The 23,270-nt window shown below is 39.6% G+C and overlaps 1 protein-coding gene across 1 annotated transcript in view; it reads right to left on the bottom strand.

Annotated features, from left to right (window-relative positions):
- CDK6 (cyclin dependent kinase 6) overlaps positions 1-23,270 on the bottom strand; it is a 159,935-nt gene that overhangs the window by 79,358 nt on the left and 57,307 nt on the right. Inside the window, exon 4 of the mRNA XM_067562200.1 lies at positions 9,499-9,666. Coding sequence (XP_067418301.1) covers positions 9,499-9,666 — 168 coding nt within the window. The remainder of the gene's footprint in view (positions 1-9,498; positions 9,667-23,270) is intronic.

Here is a 23,270-nt window from a genome sequence, read left to right as displayed (position 1 = left end):
AAAAATATAAATCAGTCCTGATACCATTAGCAACAATTTTTAAAAATTCTGATCTTATGTCCTTAACAGGAAAAGAAAAAAAATGAAGGGAAGCTGGAGGAAAAGGAAAGAAAATAATATTTCATTACAACTTTACTTTTGGATCAGTGTCCGAGGGCTTGTCTATATCAGGTACTTTTTAGCATATATGCAGCTAATGTAGCTCTGAGCAGTTTACTAATCCAGGGTGAGCTGCACTGAGATAAGAAACTTTTTATACTAGTGCAGTGCATCTACACTACAGGTTTGCATTGCAAAAAAACCAACTGAGTGTGGAGAAGCCCAGTGATCATAGCCCATAGATCCCCCAATAGCCCCAGCTTCCATGTAGTAATTCTGTTGACATAGCACATATTCTCACATAGAGTCAGTTTGCTTGTTTACTGTGAAGTAATTCACTTTATACGAAAGGCTAACTGAAAGGCTTTTTACATTTCAAGATAAACCTGGATTGAATCAGAGCAGAGAGCTGCATTCTCTGCATTCCTTAGATGGCTTTCAGGGTTAGTGGTGGTATCAGCTGTAGTGGAACAGAAGTACAGACCGAACCCTGAACTGAGGTCTTGGCAGGTAGGGAATGAAAAATATTTCAAATATTTTGTTTGAAAAGGTATTTGATAAAGATGCTCCAAAATTTTTCAAAAAACGCAAATAAACTAACAAACTTTAAGACCCTAAAGCAGTAACAGACGTAACAATTATGGCCAAGATGTTAAAAATTCTGTGGGAGCTGCTGGGTTTTGAAAAACTGCTGCTTTTGAAAATCAGGCCACTTATTTAGATTCCTAAATATGGACTCAGGAGACTAACTTTAGGACCCACTTCTGAAATTACTGGCCTATAACAATATTTTCTCTCTCTCTCATGTTTATGCACTCTCTTTCTGTATATACACAGTTGGCCCCTCTGCCAAATTTCAAAATTTTTTAAGGTTCACAAGTTGGACACATAGATCCTCTAGTCACATTTGATAAAGTAGGCATTTTCTATGTGATTTTGGGGAAGATTATCATAATGCATATGAGCAAAGACAATGTTTATTCTAGAATTTCCTAGTTTTTGGGTGTTTGACTTTTCAACATAAGTAACATTCTTTTAACTAAGTTAAAAGTTCTATATTTGTAAGTGTGTGTATATATTTATATCACTGTATCACAGCCTTTGATAAATTGTCACTGACCTGAACAATTTTTACTCTTTTCATTATCTTTTGTATACAGACCCACGCCACATGATCCATAGCAAACAACATGAATTTACTCAGTCTAGCTATATATCAGAATATTTTTTAAGCGTCGGCCAGAAGTTTTGCTATCATCTTACTGAAAATGATTTTTATTCTTAAAATGACTTAGGAGATACATCACTCATTATATTTCTCATTATCAAGTGCATGCAATGGAAAGAACCTCCCTGGCCAATGTTTAAGAGGATGCATTCCAGATTCCTTCAGCTGCCCTGTATCTGCACTATGAGAAATTAACTCTTCCTGGACAAAACCTGAGTTACTGGGCTTCTTGTGGAGAACTCTGTAGAGGCAGGGAGGATGGAATTTAATCCTTCAGCCTTTGGGCCAGCTGTGGGACTGCAAATTAAACCAGGGCGCATCAACTGGCAACTAACTATACTATCATAATAGATGGTGCAACCTCTGCAGGGATTTTAGACCGCTGAATCTGTGAGATCATCAACTCCGTAGTTGTCTATTCACGCCCAGCTCCGAGCACCCTCCAGGACAGACAAGGAGAGAATTTCCTGCACAACCTCTGTGCCTGCACCCTTAATCTGTAGAGTGTATAGCAGGGCTGTAAAGCAGTTCCTCCATACTTGGGTGAATTTCTTAGATGTTGAAGATGAAAGTAATAAGCAGAATTAATTTTTGTAAAGAAAGGAAACCAGAAAAGAAACCAGCTGCTTTGGATTGACCCCATTAAGGTTACTTGGGAAATTACCTTATTGCTGAAGATGAAGGTATTGTACTATGAAAAATAAAGAAAATCTCCTCTGTATGCAGTTGTAAAGGATAGTTTTCAACAGATACCAGATTATCCTTCCAACTGGCACTGTGATTTCAGCTATTTAGTTCTGGAAAATCTGAGATAATAACTACACATGATACAATTTAAAATCTTGTTGTGGGTGAAATCAACAGTCTTGCATTTGCAGTCAATTATCCCAGATTCGGGGGGTGGGGGGAACACAAACAAAACCTCAAAACCAACTTTAGATAACCAACCAGTTACAATCATTCTGCATTCCTGGGTAAACACAGCCTTATGGCAGCACTCTAGAATTCAACAGCACATATTTTGATTCTCTGGACATTCATCTGTGACTCATTTTCCTTTTGAGGGCCAGCTGGGTGGACTGGAGAAAAGTGCTATGAGCTACGGAACTAGAGATCTGAGTTCAAGTCATAGATTAGGTACTGCATGAAGACAGCAAGGACTAGGAGAACCAAAGCAGTGTTGCTCCCATATTAGAGTGGGTAAGATAATATCTTTTATTGGACCAGCTTCTGTTGGTGAAAGAGACAAACTTTCGAGCTACACAGAGTTCTACAATAACATTTGCTACAATATGTCAGAGGTAGGAAGCCTTACATTCTTCAACACAATACAATGAGAAAGTCATCTCAGACAAGTAACAGTCATGGGGACTAAAGGTATGTTTTAATGCCTGGGCCAGAGGAGAGAAAAATAAATATTTCATGAAGGTACAGAATCATCTAGGATTTTCTGTTTCTCAGAGCCCAATTTCAGCTGTGATTCAGCAAGTTGTTTAAGCATGTGCAATGTGACTACTTACGTGTTTAAAGCTAAGCACATGCTTTAAGTAGCTTGCTGAATCGGGGCCTTTATGGTTCAATCAGGGACCCAATCCAAAATGGAAGTAAATGGAAAGACTCCTATCAACTTCAGTGGGAGCTGGATCAGGTTCCAGGCTCTTTGGAAAGGCACCAGTGTGTGAGAGGATTCCATAGGATGCAGTATAAAATAACGTATGTGTGGGTTTTAGGGGAAACAGAGTATCAGGATGAGGTGGTCAAAACAAGGAAACAAAAGAAAAAGGAACTTTCCTTTGTCCTTATCTTGTTCAATCTCCTAAATCAAATGTTAGCTAGGATGAGTGCTGACACATACATTATTTACTAAACAGGTGATATTTATTAGCATCTTACAATGCAATATTGGGTAAAAAAATGAAAAAACACTCATTCCTCTTTGGAATAGGATTTTTTTCTATCCTTTTTGTTATTGTTTTTGTTGCTGTAACCAATTTATATATTTATTTTTACAAAGTAAGCCCAGTTAGTGAAAATTATTTTATGCTTTGCTACTATACCAACAAAACAAAATCCAAGTTGCTGCATGATGTGACTTGTAAACCATTTGTGCTGAAATGACTGCCAGGAAATGGATGGAAAAATCTTTATCCTGAAGCAACACTGAAATAAAATGCTAATATAATCTGAAAATGTTCACTGAAAGTAAGAGTTGGGTTTTTAAAAATTCTCAATCTCTTCAACTGCTCCCAGCATAAATAATTTAGTGCATTAGCAGAGAAACTGATTTTTTCCCGTTATTTTGAGCAAATCTGAAAATAAGATTTTTTTTAAGGGGGAAAAAAGCAAAACAAAACAATTTTGTTTGCATTTCATGGAGAAAAAAAGTCAGCAGCTCTGCCATCTAATCCAAATCACACCTTTTCAAAAAGGCTACTATGAGTGTTTTACAAACAGTAGTACCTTGCCAGTTTTGCTTCAATTTTTTGGAGTTATGTCCTAATTTAAAATCTTGACATCCACAGCATGGTCTAGCAACTGTGATCAGAATCTGATGTGTTCATCTCATTTGCTTTCTGATGCCCAGCAATTCATAGATATTTCCTTTCTTTAAGGCAATCAGTTGGCAACAAAGAATGGCATGTTAACAGATTCTGCATTCTATCTGGCCTATTTTTTCTTTATAATGTAGCCCTACCGTTTTCATTTGTGAACCCTAAGAGACACCTGCCCCTCTGTATAGGGCAAGTCTTGCCTACACTAGAATGTAGTGTCCATTTTTCTGAATCACAGAAAAAAGTGACAGCTCATTAACTTATCCATTTAACTCTAAAATTACACAACCATATCAACTCCTCTTCTCCCTTCAACCCTGCATCTCTTGTTACCACAAAGCCTATTCAAAATGTTCCCAAGAGCCAAGACCAACACTTGCAAGACAATCTAACTTCATATGAAACTGAAAGGCTGATTCATTCTTCCCCATCCGAGAAAAAGCCCAAACATGTTTCTTTCTAATGCTGTTATTTCAGATCTCTATCACTTCTTGGTTTGACCACAGCTGGGGCCAGTGTTCTGCCCCCTAAACATGTGTCACATTATCCTGAATTTTTTATTCATTTACCAGAGGAGGTATCAAGAGATTTCTTCTTTAAATTACAGCATTATGTCCAAAGGACTGACCTGCCAGAAGAATTCTTTAGCATTGTGGAAGTAACTGGCTATCCCAGAAAAACTGCTTTGAAGTTACTCATTTGCAGCACCAATGAACTAGGGCTGGATAAGTTCTTTTTACTGGATTACTTTCATGGCAAGCTCTTTTTGTCCCATCTGAAGAGTTCCTTTGTGACCAAAGAATGTGGATGTATCTTGGGACTGATTTGATACCTCAAAAGATGATTCTTGTAGCTTATCTTGCTGTAAGCTCTCTGCCGAAGGAAATGATGCAGCGCTCTCATGTCACTGGACCAGAATGATAGCGCCTACAATGTACTTCTATCATTTGACTGTGCACACTATTGCTCTTACGTATAGTATTCCAACCCTCCCCTACAGTGTAGGAATTTCATTAACTGACACACTGCCAGAGGATTTTGGTTACCATATTTTATCATTAGAGAAAAGAGCACTCCCCTCAAAGACTGCAACTTCAGGTCACATCTTGGTCCCACTGAAGTCAATGGGCCAATTTATAAAATAAAATACTTAAATATAATATATATTACTTTCAGTTTCTTTTCTCAGCAATCCTACCTTTCCTGTCCTAAGTATAAGTGATACTGTCATGGTAGATATGGAACTCAGGATGGCAAAAGGAAACAATACAGTTAACAAGCAGAACGCAAAACAATTATGTTAGCTAACTCATTTTTAACCTTTATCCCTAGGCCTGTTCTACACTTGGAAGTTGTATCAGTATCACTATTTCAGTTAAGGGTATGATTTTTACCAAAATAATTATACCAGTAGAAGTCCTAGTGTGGACACCAATATATCAGCCTAAAACTGCTGGTATAGCTTATTCTTCTTCCAGGGAGTAAGCTATACCAGTGTAAGCACTTTTATACTGATATAATAGCATCCAAGTATAGTTTAACACTTTACCAATACAAGTATAGTTAAAGTGGAACAATTTTTTGCTTCTAGTCCAGACAGACCCTTCGTCTACAGCAAGGGCTGAATCGTGTTTAAAACCCTGTTAATACACATTAGCTACTGTTTATTTGAACACCACTCTTTTCCCCAGTCTGGACAAACCAAATATTATAGGTCACCTCTTTCTGTTCCACTCAGGAGTGCTGACAATGGGCTAATACAGGCAGGTTTCAGTGCATTCTTGCTTTAGCAAATGAGTTCTGTTCCTTGGGCTTCTGACCCCCTGCTTCTATTCCTCTGGCAGAATTCATGACCACAGAAGAATCCTTGATTACTTTAGTACATGGCTTTTTCCTTCTTTTATAGACTACTTTTAAAAACCTTCTGGCAGGCTTAGCAACTCCCCACAATTTCAGATTGGTGCTGTTTCCATTTATGGTTCAGTGGAAAAAGATACTGGGGCTGTGACTGTTTCTGATTGATCACCTGGCATATAAACAGCTACTGCAGTTCAAGGAGAACCTATCCGCCCTTTCTTTAATACTTACCAAGAGCCTGATCCCAGTGCCCATTAAAATCAGTGGAAAGATTCCCATTGTCTTCAGAGGACTTTGCATCAGTCCCTAAGAGACATTCTACAGGCAGGGAAAAAAACAACACAGCGACTTGCCAGTCTGCACATGTCTGAAGTGAAGAAGATACTTCCTTCTGTTTAATAACATGATGATATAATTTTCTGTTTCTTCCTGTCTTCATTCATGCTGAAGCAGGAAACCAGACCAGCATTCTGTCATACTTTACAAATGTGATAGGGCTCTTGCAGTAAATAATTATACTCTTATGTTCCAGAGGGGCAGCAGTGTTAGTCTGTATACAGCAAAAACAACGAGAGTCCTATAGCACTTTAAAGACTAACAAATTTCTGCAGGCATAAGCTTTTGTGGGCTGCAACCCACTTCGTCAGATGCCTGAAATAGAAATCAGATAGGATCTCCATAAAACAGTCTTAAAACTACAATACCCACCCAGAGAGGTGAAGAAACAAATTGACAGAGCCAGATGGATACCCAGAAGTCACCTACTACAGGCAGACCCAACAAAGAAAACAACAGAACACCACTGGCCATCACCTACAGCCCCCAGCTAAAATCTCTCCAACACATCATTAAAGATCTACAACCTATCCTAGCAGATGATCCCGCACTCGCTCAAGCCGTGGGAGGCAGACCTATCCTTGCTTACAGACAGCCTCCCAACCTGAAGCAAATACTCACCAGCAACCGTACACCATACAAGAACACTAACCCAGGAACCTGTCCCTGCAACAAACCCCGTTGCCAGCTCTGTCTGCACATCGACTCTAGTGACACCATCACAGGTCCTAACCACATCAGCCACACCATAAGGAGCTCATTCACCTGCACATCTACTAATGTAATATATGTCATCACATGACAGCAATGCCCCTCTGCCATGTACATTGGCCAAACTGGACTGTCACTATGCAAAAGAATAAATGGACACAAATCAGACATAAAGAATGGTAACATCCATAAACCAGTCGGAGAGCACTTCAACCTCCCAGGACTCTCTGTAGCTGACTTGAAAGTTGCCATACTTCTACAAAAAAACTTCTAAAACAGACTTCAGTGAGAAACTGCAGAGCTGGAAATCATCTGCAAACCTGACACAATCAAACTGGGTCTGAATAGGATCTTGGAATGGTTATCTAATTACAAGAAGTAATTGTCACTGTTCACACATTCTCACCTTCTAATCAATGGTTGTGAACAGGCCTTATCTACTCTAACTGAATGGACTTTGCTAATACCTATCCTCCCCATTGTTGTTCCTTACCCTTGGATGTATATATATACCCCCTATCTGATTTCTATTTCATGCATCTGTTGAAGTGGGTTGCAGCCCATGAAAGCTTATGCCTACAGAAATTTGTTAGTCTTTTAAAGTGCTACAGGACTCTCGTTGTTTTTTCTATACTGTTATGGGTTGGGTGAAATCTTGATTGTTATAGATTGAATTAAAATCTCTTTACACTGATGTGTGAATGACTCCCCCATTTAAGAGAGATAGGTTGGGTGAAGTAATATATTTTAATGGACCAACTCCTGTCCTGAAGAAGAGCTCTGTGTATGCTCAAAAGCTTGTCTCTCTCACCAACGGAAGTTGATCCAGTATAAGATATTAATTCGCCCACCTTGTCTCTCTCATATCTTAGGACCAACATGGCTACAACAACACTGCATCCCCCATTTAAATCAGTTGTACTAAGAGCCAGTTAAGGGGATACGACCTAAAACAAAGCCTAATAGAATCTGCCGAGAAATTAGCACCAGTGGGCACAGAGTTCAACTGGGTATTCTAACCAGGTAGGGGCACAGGGGTCTGGGAGCAGAGACACAGAAAATGTGAACAGATAAGAGCAGACTAAGGCCTTTTGTGGTGAAATTTGGCGGCAGTTGACGGGAGATACACAAGCTACGTAGAGTAGCTTGCGTATCTCCCATCGACTTCCTAAATTCTAATTAGCACAGCCTCCCCACTAAGCTGTGCCGACGGGAAATGCCCTCCTGTCAATGCAGAGTTAATATTTTTGTGGGATTTATTGAGTCAACTTCTGGATCAATTGAGCGAGTTTCCACTGCCACTCAATCGATCCCGAAGAATCCATCTGAAGACACTGGCAGTACCTCCATGAGTGAAGACATACCCTCAGTGGGAGAGAGAGCCTGAAGGAGAGGCTGAAAAAGCATATCTGACCCTGGAAGAAACTGTGGATAGATTTTTTGGGACAGTAGTGCAGGCTGAAAAGACTTTGGTGGTGTGGGCAAAAGAAGCTATTTCCTGCTATTTGATCCCCTCTGAGTTCAGAGATGCAGGACTTTATCCCTTCTTTATGAATAAACAAAATTGCATGAAAGAAATACCTATCATCAATTTCTACTCCCAGCTGGAACTTCCACGGGGCCTTACACTTTGATTAGCCACTTGGCTTGAAAAGGGGCAAAACAGCAATGGATTGATTTATAAAATAAAATACTTAAATATAATATATATTGCTTTCAGTTTCTTTTCTTAGCAATCCTACCTTTCCTGTACTAAGTATATGTGATACTGTCATGGTAGATATGGCACTCAGGATGGCAAAGGGAAACAATACATTTAGCAAGCAGAACACAAAACCAAACTAGTATTGCTGTGAGAGACTACTAACAATACCTAACAGGTAGGCAGCACATTTCATCTGCAATGCATTTATAACCATTCAGAAACTAATTATCACAACTGAGAAGTATGGTAGTAAGAAGTACAATCCACATTTACACAGATGAAAAAATGACGAGATTAAGTGTGGGATTTTTCCAAAGAACCACTATGATTTAGAAGCACAGCTCCAACTGAAGTCAATAGCACTTATTCTCTTAAATACCTTCAACACTTTTGAAAATCATACCCTAAGTGGTTGGCCCAAGGCTATATACGGAGAGAGTCAGTATAACAACTAGAATGAGAACTCAGGAGCTCCCGATGCACCATCCCATGCTCAAACAGCTAGCCCATGCTTCAACCTCACTAATAAGTCAGCCTGAGGCAGCTGCTCTCAGCACTGGATGGTCAAAAGCAGGAGTCCCCGCTTTCAGCTTCAAGTGGCTGACAGTAGGAGCCCCTGCTTTCAGCTCTGGGTGTCCGAGAGCGGAAAATCGTGGAAAAGGAATAATGGACTTTATTTTAATAAGGACCATTATTACTTTTCCGCAATTTTCCATGGTTTGTCTGCAACTCAGCCGCACTTTTTTGACAATCATTCCGTAAATCAAATAGGGCCTTAGTCATTATATAATTCAGACCCAGTAATCACTAACAGATTACTTTTACACAGTAACCAAAGCAACTTCAGAAACTACTCAGTCCTAATTGGAAAACTACTTTTCTTCACACACACATGATCTAAAATGCAAAAGGTTTAAAAGCACAGTTATAACTCTCAGGATCCATTGACAATAGTAATATAGGTAATAGAGCATATTACTGAGGGTAAAAAAAAGCATTCTTAAACTTACCACTGAGGTGAGAGCCATCTGAAAACTGTAGATTCGTGCAAGGCCAAAGTCAGCTAATTTTATCTGCCCACTGCTTGTTACGAGGATATTTTGTGGTTTCAGATCACGGTGCACCACTCGGTGTGAATGCAGAAAATCCAACCCTCGTAACAGCTGAAGCATCATGTCCTAAACACAAACAGTACATAGTTATCAATACAAGGTGGCAAATAAGCAAAGTCTCACCTCTGTAAAATGAAGTTAAATAACTATTGACCTGAATATGTGCAAAAGAGACAAAAGTGCCTGTTAACATAAAACAGACAAGATGTTGCTAGAGCCAGCTGACTTGAACAGGTGTACTTACCAAGGTTTCTAGTTGAATTATTTGAACAAACAGTTATTTGATTTTGATAAACAGAAGTGTGAAGACCAATCAACATGTTAAAAAAATTATAAATCAAAATTCTGTACTGTAGCAAAAGCATGCCCATAAACTCCCAAAACAACTTCAAGTGCAAATTATCTAGGTCAGAGGCTGGCAAAGCTTCTGTTCTGCACTCAAACTCAAGCCACCTAATACGTAATAGAAGGAGAAGGATGCTCAACAAATAAATGTGTACCTGGTCCTGCCCCATTGAAGTCAATGGGAGCTTTAGCATTGACTACACTAGGCACATTTTGGGCTCTATATGAGAATACTAAATCTTAGCTAATTGACACTGTCAAATTTTTCTTTGTATATACAACCTACAGTATAAAATGTACAAAATATGTCAGGGACTATCTTTTGTTCTGTTTGTGTATCACCGAGTGGTCTGTGTAGTGCCTTGTGTTGCACAATGGGATCCTGGTCTATGACTAAGGCTTCTACATACTCTGGTAACACAAATAATAAGGCTTCACTTTTTCCATATAACATGGTGACACAGTAATTTATGAAATTTTCAGTGTTAAAAAGAAACCATTTTATTGGTGTTCATTAGGCATTGTTTTACAACAATCACAGTAAAACAAAAGCAAGGTATCAGCCAACAGACAAATACTTCTCAAAACAGTCACACAAGAAATGAAAGAAATTAAAAATTAAAGGGATAGCATCAACAAAAAAATCACATCTGAAAACTGTCCCCCTACAAGTAATTTCTAAGATCACTAATAAGTAAAAGGAATAAAATAAAAATTTTGCTCCATTTTTCAGGTTTTTTATTTTGTGCATTTGACAGCAGTTTGTGTAAGTCAGTTTCACTGTCTTGTTGATGGTATATGCCCTTCCACAGGCCCTGCATGAGGGTATTTACCAGTGACAGCAGCAAAACTGAAACTGAAGAAGTAAATGGCAGGAATGCACAGTGACAAACAGGAGGAGGGATGAACTGAGGATGTTTGGTGTTGTAGCTCTGCGGTTCACTCAAAAGACCCTTCTAAATATCATCAGGAGAGCAGAAACCACCCGTAGACATTTTTTAAAAAGGATTAAAAATCTTCAGCGCATACTGCTGAAAGGTAGCACTATCAGAAGATGACACCACCCACAATTACCACATCTCCACCAACAGTCATAAGAAAAAAGAATCATCTTTCTGGAAACCCCACAAGGGACAAAACCACAATCTTGACCATTATACTGATTGTTTCAGGAAAAAAATTGACCATGAAATGCTTAACAAACATCACTTCCACTACAATCTCTCCACCACCAGGAGGACAGCTACATAGTCCCTGAAATCAAACCACCAAATAGTGACCAGCAGACAAAGTGAGTGCCATCATAGTCCTCAACTGTGAGGACTATGTTAATGAGGCCAACTGACAACTCTCTGATACCATTTACTATATCGAACTCAAAGACTTGCCCCTCCACCACAATTTAGCCAAATCTTTCCCCAAACAACTTAGGACCTTCTACTTGTTTCCCAAATATACTTTACAGATAAGGGAACCTCAGCAGATCCATTGTATCTGGCCACAGCACTCTTAATGAAGGAATATTGGGACTCACAGAAACCATCCTCCAACCACTCACCACACAAAGGCCAGCTTCCTCCAGGACACAAGTGATTTTGTCCAGTAACTCCGTAACATTAATAGCCTCCCTCAGAACACCATCCTTGCCACCATGAATGTCACTGCCCTGTACATCAACATCCCTCACAATGATGACATTGCTGCCTGTCTCAAATATTTACAAGATAATGGATAACCCTCAGATATCCAACCCAAACACATCGTCAAACTTATCCATTTCATCCTCACCCATAACAATATTACATACAACAACACTTTGTCCAAACCATGGGAACAGCCAGGAGTACTAGGATGGCTTCCCAATATGCCAACCTCTTCATAAGCCACAATGAAGAAGAATTTCTGGACAAATGCACCATGAAACCAATGATATACCTGAAGTACATCAATGATATTTTCATCCTCTGGACAGACACCTAAATTCTCTTGCAGACATAAATTTCTTCACAGATTTCCACCACAACTTCAACAACGATCACCCGTCCATTAAACTCTCTTGAACACTCCCACACTAGCATCAGCTTCCTGGACACCATGATCAGCTTCAACAATGGAACCCTACAGACAACTATACACAAGAAACCCACAAATCACCGTCACACATCCAGTCCCCACCCCAAACACACCAAGAAATCTGTTATCTACAGCCAGGCACTCAGCTACCATGGAATATGCTCTGAGGAGAGTGTTAAGATACTGATATACTTAAAACCACCTTCACCAAACAAGGACACTCCACCAGAGAAGAATACTGCATCCTCGAACAGGACACCCAAATACACCAAGAAAACCTGCTTCAATACATAAATAAAGCCTCCTCCAACCACACATCTCTAGCTGTCAGCTACCACCCCATACTGGAACCCATATGACGTATCATCAAACAATTCCACTCATACTCGATGAAGACCCCATCGTGAAAGGAATCTTTCCTGAACCTCGTTCTGGACTTCAACCACCCCGCAGCCTCTCCAAGCTCATCATCAGAGACAAGTTCCCCACAGACCAGGACACATCAACTCAAAGTGGCACCAGACCCTACCAATACAAGAGAGACAAAACCTGTAGACATATCTCTACTTCTACCAAGATCAACACTCTCTCCCCACACTGCACAACACACCTTTCAAACTCCACAGATCCTAAACGTGACTAGCACAATGTCTGGTGTACTTTTAACACACCTTTCAAACTCCACAGGTCCTAAACATGCCTAGCACAATGTCTGGTGTACTTTATCCAGTCGACTAAATGCCCCAACAACAACTATATGCGTGAAACTACATAATCATTATGCTCTCGAATGAGCTCACACAGAAAAATGATAAAAAGACAAAAAACACCTTATTACCTGTGAGTGGACACTTTTCACAGAATAATCACAGTATATCTGACCTCTCAGTCCTTAACCTCAAAGGAAACAGGCACAACACCTTCAAAAGATGAGCTTGGGATCTTAAATTCCTAATTTTGCTAGATATCAAAAATCAAAGACTGAACAGAGACACTTATTACAACAGTCTATAACTCACTTAAACTAAGCCCCCAGTTCCTCCCCCCACTTTCCCATTATGATTGAAGAGGTGTTAATAGGCCTCTTCACCTGGAATAGTTCCGTGAAGTACATGTTAACCACTTATGCTAAACAAATCTGTTCTACCTTGTATTTAGTTGTGACACCCAGAGGAAGAGCTCTGTGTAAGCTTGAAAGTTTGTCTCTCTCACCAATAGAAATTGGTCCAATAAAAGATATTACCTCACCCACTTTGTCTCTCTAACTTTTACCTATGTCTTTTGACTTTGAGAATGTAATATGGAATTCATGGATCCATAGATTTTAAGGCTAGACAAGGTCATTATAATTATCTAGTCTGACCTCTTGCATACACAGTAATTGCTGTAGCAAGCACATAATTTCTGTTTGACTTATAACAGATCTCTCATAAAGACAACAGCCTTGGTTTAAAGACTAAAGTGATAGAGAATCAACCATATCCTTAGGCCAGTTGTTCCAATGGTTAACTATTCTCTGTTAAAAATTTGCACCTTATTTCCTGTCTGAGTTAGTTAGTGGTGCTGGAACTAGGGATGCTGAGGGTGCTACCACCTGCCCTGCCTTGAAGTAATAATAACAAACACCAAATACATGGTATCCATCATCAGCACCCCCACTATAAAAATTGTTTCAGCACTCTTGAAGTTAGTTTAACTTAACCTTCAAACCACTGAATTTTGTTCTGCCTTTGTCTACTAGGTTCAAGAGCCCTTTATTATCAGAAATCTCTTCAAATGTCAGTGTCATGAGTTAAAGAAGGAAAAAAAAATTATATTCTTCAGTCCTTCTCCCAACAAAAGCAGTATTTGTCCATACAGGATATTTTCTAGTGTTTTCTCCAGTTTAGTTTTCATTCTAAACAGCTCTTTGATTATGCTATGTCTGTGTTCCTTGTTATTTGCAAACATATCTGAATGGATTTTTATTCAGATCTTTAGGGAATATATGTTTTTATTAGCTGTACTCATTTGTGAACAGAAGTATTTTGTGTCAATAAAATAGCATTTGCTATTCATTATTTGTTATTGTCTGCCTTTTAAAGTTTCAGCCACCCAGTCAGGGAACAGAAACAATACCATGTGACATACGTCACTAGTCATACACTGTGAATAGTGAATCCTGAATAATCAGGTGAGTGCTTCATAATTTTACATTTGTTTTCATAAACTGTTGATAGAATAATTACTAATGGTGAATAGATTTGTAAAAATCAAAGTTGATTTGCAAACAGAAAGAGAAAGAAATTTTCAATGAATATTTTTCACAATTAATTGTTCCATGAACTCTTATCTGGGAGACTATTCTATGGTCTACTAGACCTCACATAAAGCACATGAAAGTACATTCCTTGACAAGTATTTGCAGAAAACATCAGGTGCAATGTTTGCTGCTTTTAGTCCTTGATACTGTAACTAACTCAGAAAGGTATCCCTTACTAGTAATTATCTTACTAATAATTCAGATGAAAGTTGTAAATGTGTGCAGGCCAGATCCTGAATACCAGGGTATCTCCACTGACTTTGATGGAAGTTTGTCCATTTACATGAGCTGAGGATCTAACCTATACTGTCATCAGTATTGCTAAGTTCTTAAAATGGTTGCAAAAGGTCCCTTGTCTGCTTCAAGAAGTAGTTTGTAGCATGTTGCTTTACTTTTCCCAGAAAAAGTTTCCTATGGCATTCAGTCACAGCACACTTTGCATTATTGCTCAAACTTAGTTCAAAAGTTTATTGAAAAGTGTTGTAATCTTCACTTTGCCAGACAGCATGGAGATGCTTGTGTTGACAGATACCTTGGGAGAATGAGTTGTTATGAATAATAAACAATTATCTATTGAATTTATATAAATTCCTCTTTCCTGGGATATTGCATACTTGGAGATACAGATATATAACAGTGTCTGTCGCTGCAGATTTGCAATTCCTAGTACCATCAAGTTCTATTATAGAAGTTGCCATGATGGTTGCTAGAGTTAAGATTGCATGCACATTTCCACTCTAACCTCCTGTTTTCAGAGTGCCACAACTTTACCATATTTTTACCTTTCACACTGGGTTTTATAGATTTGGTCTCTACTCAAAAGTGCTTTTTTTTTTTTTTGTTTGCTTGATTTTTTTAAGATTGAGCAAAAATGGTTGAGCCATTTTGGGACAGAGTGAAAAATTACACTTTCATCACACACAAGATGCAACTTTTATTTATTTACAGTCATAATGGAAACAGTGGGAGACAGAATGCTGAAATTTGCTATGGAAACAGCACTTACTGGGAAGACTTTTTTGCATGTTCCACTGAAAATCAGTGTTACTTAGACCAAACAATGAGACTTTGAAAATAAACCTAATTCTTCCAATGTACAAGTGCATTTTACACATGATTTTTCTACTAAGCTCCTAAAGCACCCATTTAGGCAACCTTTACTCAGGCAACTGATATAAATTTGACTACTTGCCTGAATAGGTGTTCACCAACCATAGAAGTGCAGAACTGGAAGGGATCTCAAAAGGTCTTCTAGTCCAGTCCCCCGCACTCAAGACAGGATTAAATATTATTTAAACCATCCCTGACAGGTGTTTGTCTAACTTGCTCTTAAAAATTTCCAGTGATCGAGATTCCACAACCTCCCTAAGCAATTTATTCCAGTGCTTAACCACCCTGACAGGAAGTTTTTCCTAATGTCTAACCTAAGCTGCCCTGGCTTCAATTTAAGCCCATTGCTTCTTGTCCTGTCCTCAGAAGTTAATGAAAACAATTTGTCTCCCTCCTCCTTGTACAATCTTTTATGTACTTGAAAACTGTTACGATGTCCCCCCTCAGTCTTCTCTTCTCCAAATTAAACAAACCCAATTTTTTAAATTTTCTCTTATACGTCATGTTTTAGGGTTGCTTGTCATGCCCAAAGTGTGAAGACTATTTATCAAATAATGATATAACGTCATGAATTTTTCATAACATATAGAAATATTGCATTTATATGTGTAGCATCCTGTAGTACTACTTTGTGTATGCTAACATAGCTCACAGGTGAGTGAGTGTTACAAGTCCCCTCTGTGCAGTTCAGCACTGAGTTGTTACAGCCCACGAATATGGCGCCTTGGCTCTTTAGTTCAAGCTGTAGCAGCCCAGGCTTTTAGATATGGAGGGATCTGGTTCAGTACCCTACGTGTTGGCCAAGAGGCATCTGTCACACCAGTATTCCTGAAAGCTGTTCATATGACATGTGCTCAGTAAATTCTACTTACAAACTACAGATGATAAGGCCAGAAAAAGCCTTTATGATTATCTGGTGTGATCTCTTGCATAACACAGGCCATTGCATTTCATCCAGTAATCCAGTAAACTTCTGGCTGAGCTTGGTCATATCTTTTAGAAAGACATCCAATCTTGATTTATAGATTTAAAGTGATAGCTAATCTACAACATCCCTAGGTATATTGTTCCAATGGTTAGTTACCCTTACTGTTAAAAATTTGCATTTTATTTCTAGTCTGAATTTGTCTAGCTTCAGCTTCCAACCATTGGATCTTGTTATACCTTTGTTTAAGAGCCCCTTACTATCAGAAATCTTCTCTCCACATAGGTACTTAAAGTCTATGATCAATTCACCTCAACTTTTTTTTTGTTAAACTAAACAGATTGAGTTTCTTTCATCTATCACTGTATAGCAGTTTTTCCAGACCTCAAATCATTTTATAGCCCTTTCCTGAACAATTTCCAATTTGTCAACAAAGTTGGACACCTGACCTGGATACAATATTCCAGTGATGGTCTCCCTAATGTTGTATACAAAGGAAAACAACCTCCCTACTTCTACTTGATATTCCACTCACTGCTTATACATCCAAGATTTACATTAATTCTCTTAGCCTCTGCATCACACTGGAAGGTTGGGTTCATCTGGTTATCCACCAATATCTATAAATCCTGTTCAGAGTCACTGATTTCCAAAACACAGTTCCCCATCCTGTAACTGTAACATGCGTTCTTGGTTCCTAGGTGTATGACCTTGGATTTGACTGCATTAAAGCACATTTTGTTCAAGTCCCTCCCAGGTTACCATGCAATACAGATTGCTCTGTAGCACTAACCTGTCTTTATAATTATTTACCATTGCCTTAACTAAACAACAGAGAGAAGTAGCTAATTTTTTGTCACATACAATCCACCTAAATTTGTAGCCTTTGAACTGTACCTAAGAAAGAATGCACTGTGCAAGCTAATCTAGCTTCCTAGTTAACTGCCTTATCCCCTAAATTGAATTAAATATAGCTGTGCTGCTGATTGACGAGAAAGTGCATAGTACATGGCTGCTTGCTAAATTATTAAAGTATATACTTTACAGAGAAAAAAGTTTATATATTATAGGTCTAAGGTAGTGGTTCCCAACCTGTGGCCCGGGGGCCAAAAGTGGCCTGTGGGGGCTTTCAAAGTGGCCCGCAGCTCCCCTCCTGCTGGCTGCAGAAGGGAGCCGCTGCCTAAGGACCCAGGCAGAGCATGTTTCTGTGGGCTACAAGACAGATGCAGGCTCCTTGCTGCAGCCAAGGGAATGGGAGATCAGTGCTCCCCACCCTCAGCTCCAGCAGAGAGCAAAGCGCTTTGCCTAGGTCCCTAGGTGCTGTGGTCCCTGCTGGAGCCAGAAGGAGGGAAGCACTGATCTTCCGTCCCCTGGGCTGCAGAAGCAAGCCACTGTCGAGGAACCCAGGTGGTGTGCATAGGGCTACGGGAGGCGTGCAGTTTCCCTGCTGCAGCCAGGGAGATGGCTGCAGTGGGGGGAGCCTGCTGGCAGAGACTGGTGGCCCTTTAGGGTTGTAAAAATTATATCTGTGGCCCTTGAGACAAAAAGGTTGGGAACCACTTGTCTAAGGGCTATATTTTCCCATTTACGCACAGGCCATAGTAAGGGGTAGCACAGAGCTGCACCACCTTGGAAAGACTGCTAGGCAGTAGAATATACCCTGGACCTTTTGAGGCAGCATATCTATCCACTGCTACTTGTTTTGTGAGGTGCAGTTTCCCCCCTCCACTGGCTGGTATTTAGGAAAGTGAAGCCATGGCCCTGATTCCTGTGAATCTAGAGATATGATTTTATCTTCTGCATCTGAATTCCTACCATCAATAAAAGGAACAGCATCCTGAAGCACATGGATAAGTTTGGTCCTATCACTGACGGATAACTGTAGAGAAATGCTAAAGCACAGAATTGTGACAAGAGGCTTTTCCATTGGTCCTACTTACTCCTTTTGTCGCTCATGTATTAAAATATGGTAAAATACTACAATCCTTGGGAAACTAGTAATGCTTCTCCTGCTCCTAGCTGGAGTATTCCATGTACCTGCACAGTATTCTCCATCTACAAGGACTGGAGTCCTTCATTTTTTTAGACTGTAGAAATGGAACACTCCTATTATTGACATCGGGTGTTGGCATACTGGCGCTGAATGTGTCCTGTAAGAGCATTTGAGTGAGAGAGAACCACAAGTATAAACAAAGGAGAAGAGTATTAGAAAGTGGCATGTAATAAGTCAGTAGTGCTAGAATTTGGCAAATGGGCTGATCTCGCTTCCCACTAAAATCAATGGCAAAATTCCCCTTGATTTCAGTAAGAACAGGTTGAGACCCCAATATCCTACAGGATAATGTAGGAACTCAAGAAGGTAAAACAAGAAACTACTTTCACATTCAACAGTGAGCGTTAAATATGCTGGAATGAATGCTGAAAGGTTTCACATTCTCTCAGATCTATTTTAAACAGAATAATCTCAGCACTTCTAAGGTAACACTGTAACACACAGTCAACATTAATTAATGCCAAAAAACAATGGCATTCCTCAGGAATTACATGAATAGCAAAATACTTCCTCATGATTAATGTTATTACACTGAATCCCAAAGGACTTAGTAATGATTAGTAACTCCCCATTAAGAGCAGTACATTTATTTTTTAAATTTCCTAACACTGGCTTAGGCACCCACAGTAGGGGCTTCCCAAAACTCTCTGGCTGCACTGTAAGGAATAGAGTAATTTGTTACATCCTTTTAAGGGGTGCATCATTCTCTTGTCCATGCAGCTGGCCAGTTCCATTGGCCAGCACACAGGAGTAGACATGGCCATGGTCTCATCTACTTTCTGCCCCCCGCCCCCTTCCCCTTTGTGGTGAGTTGTTTTCAAGCAATCACAGGGGCTGCCATTCTAATCAGTCCTTCTGTGGGCCTTGCAAAGGGAGGAGGGGGGTCTTTACTCCTTACCTCCCACAGCTTCCTTAGATTTATCCACAATCCACTCCATTATTCATTAAGGCTCAGAAGTTACCACTTTTACTCATTTTGGGTACTATTTTACTTCTGAGTCATCCTATTGATTTCAGTGGGGCTACTCCCAGGGCAAGAATGCTACCTGAGATGATGAAGGATAACAAAATTGGGCATAGAATTTGCTTTGATATTTCCATCTGTAATTATTCAGCTGATTCCAAGAGCACTTGAACTTTATTATGTGTTCAATTAAAATGTATTTAGCAGGGTTCTCAAACTTTTTTTTCTGGAACCTCCTTTGACAATATTTCAGGCTGTGATGACCCCCCCCCCATGCCATGCTTACTTCTGCGCTGCTACTGGGGGCGGCGCTGCCTTCAGAGCACCTAGCCAGCAGCGGCTGCTCTCTAGCCACTCATCTCTGAAGAGCTTTGGCTGCCAGCCATGCATGGGGCTGACAATCCCAGCCACGGCATGTGCAGGGGCTGACAGCTCGTGACCCCCCCAAAATAACATTGTGACCCCTTGGGGGGGTCCTGACCCCCAGTCTGAGAATCCAATTTAGCGTTTGAGCAACTGACTCACTGGTTTAGTCACATTAAATAAAATGTTTGTTTCTATAGAATACCAATGATGTGATTAAAAAAAGCAAGGAAAGAAAAATAGGTAGAGATAGGCTAATAACATACTAAAATCAAAGAAGGAGGAAGTTTACTCATTTTCAATGTTCTGAATACCACATACATGTCTAAATCCAGAGGGTGAATGATGATAACAATTCAAATTTACACACCATTATAAATATGAAGTAAAAGAACTTGAGTAATTCTCTTTGAGCTGTACACACTAAGGACGCAAGTAATCTTTTTACAGTTTGTTAAACTATATTTATTTAATTTATTGAATGTTAATTTGTAGTTTCTTATATATGCTGATAAGAATTTTATTTTGAACTTCCTTTAAAACAGGAAAAAACCATGGCTTGGACAAGCTAGTTTGGGTTAGGAAACGGTAGGGATTAAAGAAGCCTTAGCAGTCACCTGAAAATGCCCTTCAAGGTGTGTACCTACTAGTACTGCTAAAGTTTGGGTACCTGCTGGTATTTCATTATAAATGTTTGGCCCGGATTCTGCAAAAAATTTCCACACATTATGCATAGTACAGAGTCAGGTCCACTAAAGTCAATATTGTCAGCACTATCTCTGAAAAAAATCAGATAAGATACTGATCTAAATATAATTTATTTTTAAAATAGCTATAACTATCTGTGTAATTTCATAAAAGTTAAAATAACTTATGGGCTAGAGTCCTTTAAACACTGTTTTAAAGAGTATTTGGGTTATTATTAGAAGCAGTAAGTCCTAAACAAAATGTTTTTAAATATACATTTGAAACCAATTTTCAGAATTTTGGGTACACATTTATATATCTGATAGCGCATGCAAATGCCACAGTTGTGCATACACTCATCTGTGCATAATGATCTGATATGTGACTAATAGTTCGGTTTCATGCAGAAATACCATGACTGCATAAATGACTTGCACTTCTGTATGCATACAGAAGTGCACACATTGAAGCTGATTCTCATTTACATTAAGTCCACTTTACACTGCCAGAGTGGTGTAAAGTAGCCTTAGTATAAAGGAGAATCAAGACCAAAGTTCTGAATACATGGTCTTCTCATGTATTTGATAGTATTTTCTTTACAATATTTTTAGCTGAAGCAGCCTTTAATTGATTACATTAAAAATCTCTCCAAAACTTATTTCTCTTGTAACTGAAAATGGAGACGAAAAAGAGAATCTATTGTGAAAAATTAATGCGAAACTCTAAAAAGAAAACACAATGGAACACATTAACATCTAATAAAAATAATATTTTGCTAATCCTGTTACATAATCTGGAGGTGTATTTTATATCTGAAGATAACTCACTACTGTGCAAATTTAGAAAAAACTTGACATCTGTTTTTTTCTGCAGTTTCCTGTAAGTTCAATGATAAACTTCTTACAGCTAGTAAGATACAGAGGCAGTTTTTCCCTTTCGTTGTCATGCCTCTGTTCATAAACTGAGCTCAATTCATATGCACTGAAGCAGGGACGTGTATACTCTACTCTCTCTGTGTAAACAGAGCAGTTGTGCTTTCTGGTTTTACCTGGGAAGAGAGATGATAGTATTTACAATGCTGAGCTCCAGTACAGAGTGGGGGAGCCTTGATGGCATAGGCTTTGTGGAAGTTGCTGACCTCTGCCCTGCATATGGCCCATTTCCCAGCTAGTACCACTGACAGGCTATAGGGCTCTACCAATCAAGGCAATATTAAGGGAAACAATGGCCTAATGCGCACCCTCATATTACCCCTCCAGCTGCCCTTCTTAAAATGGAAGTTTACATTCAGACATCATTCAAGGGACGCCAGGAACATGCCTATTGTACCCATGCCTTTATCTAGACCTGCCACAACCCCAACTCCGTAAGAGCTGGAATTCCCATCACTGGGGATCCTGTTCTCTAGGTTACACTGGCAAAAGCAGGTAAGGGTGGAATCAAACTCTCTACTGTCAAAGAGACTTAGACCAGGTCTACACTGCCACTTACTTCGGTATAACTTACATGGCTCAGGGGTGCGAATAAGCTACCCCGAGTGATGTAGGTCACACTGACCTAAGCACCGGTATGGACAGTGCTATGTCGGCGGGAGAGCGTCTCCTGCCAACATAGCTACTTCCTCTTGCAGAGGTGGATTTATTATGCTGATGGGAGAGCTCTTTCCGATCAGCACATAGTGTCTTCACCAGATGCGCTACAGCAGCGCAGCTGTGCCAATGTACACTTCTAGGCTAGACTAGCCCACATAATGGTTTTGCAAGCCCAAATTAAATTTCATAATGGGAATGTGTGCCAAGCACATATATGATTTAAATATATTACCTATACACGTAATATATTTTATTTTAAAATTCAAAATTGTTTTAAGCCTGTACAAGTTTTTCTACCTAAACTGACCATCTCTGTGACTCAGAATCTAAGGAGCTTCTTTGTAATTCACATCTTTCAAGTTTTACTGAATCTGCTGTTAAACGTTCACACTGGATAAGAGTAATTTGCATGGTTGCAAAACAATCTATACAGTTCTTGTCCAACAGTGCACATTTTCAGTAATTCTGCATACTAAAAATTCCTGTCAAAGTGGAATTACCAGACATGCAAATTAGCTATCTTAAACTTTCCTCTTTTGGCTATTAGTATTTTTTATAAGAAAATACACACAAAGCAAATTAGAACAGGTGGGGAAATTCTTTTTAACACTTTAAGAGAAACTGGCAGATGTGGGGCTATTTCCTAGGGCTGGTCTGGGTGTGAGATTTTTACAGTAGGGAAAAGCAATTTGTAATTTACAACTGCTTTTCTCACTCATAAATCTTTTCACAGTTTGTGCCTGGCAGAAAAACCTACAAGAGGCAAAGCTCTTATAGGATTTATAGATCTGGTCCTAAATAAGTAAAAAAACAAAACTTCTCACTAGGACTTTGTAGGTTCCCAACTACCTGGTGGTGAGCCCCTTATTAACATTATTTCTTCAGTGCAAGGTCTGCATAACCATGTGATGGTCTTGAGCCAGCCAACACATGTATTTGGATAGAACAATGTCCTGTAAACGGGGAAACCACCACCCAAACAGGACAGCTGTCGACACTACTTGGTGGGATGCCCCATTATGTCCGTCCTTTCCTTCAGGAGCAGCACCTGCTTGTTCCCGGTGGGAGGGCTGAGATGAGTTAGACAGAAAATGGGGCGCAGGCCCAAGGCCCCCCTGCTCCTCCTCAGATAACTGCTGGACCCTCCTCCTCCTCTCTCTCCCTGAAGCCCCGCCCAGTCCTGCCCCCTGGCCAGGTCGGAGGCTGGAAGCTGGAGCCAGGCAGTGCAGGGCAGCTGCTGCACTGGTTGGTGCCAT

This window comes from Emydura macquarii, unplaced genomic scaffold (assembly GCF_026122565.2).
Source record: "Emydura macquarii macquarii isolate MOO-44397 ecotype Brisbane River unplaced genomic scaffold, CSIRO-AGI_Emac_v2 contig_2422, whole genome shotgun sequence".
Classification (NCBI taxonomy): Eukaryota; Metazoa; Chordata; order Testudines; family Chelidae; genus Emydura; species Emydura macquarii.
Note: the sequence above shows the minus strand (reverse complement) of the source record. Positions and strands in the feature narration are given on the sequence as shown.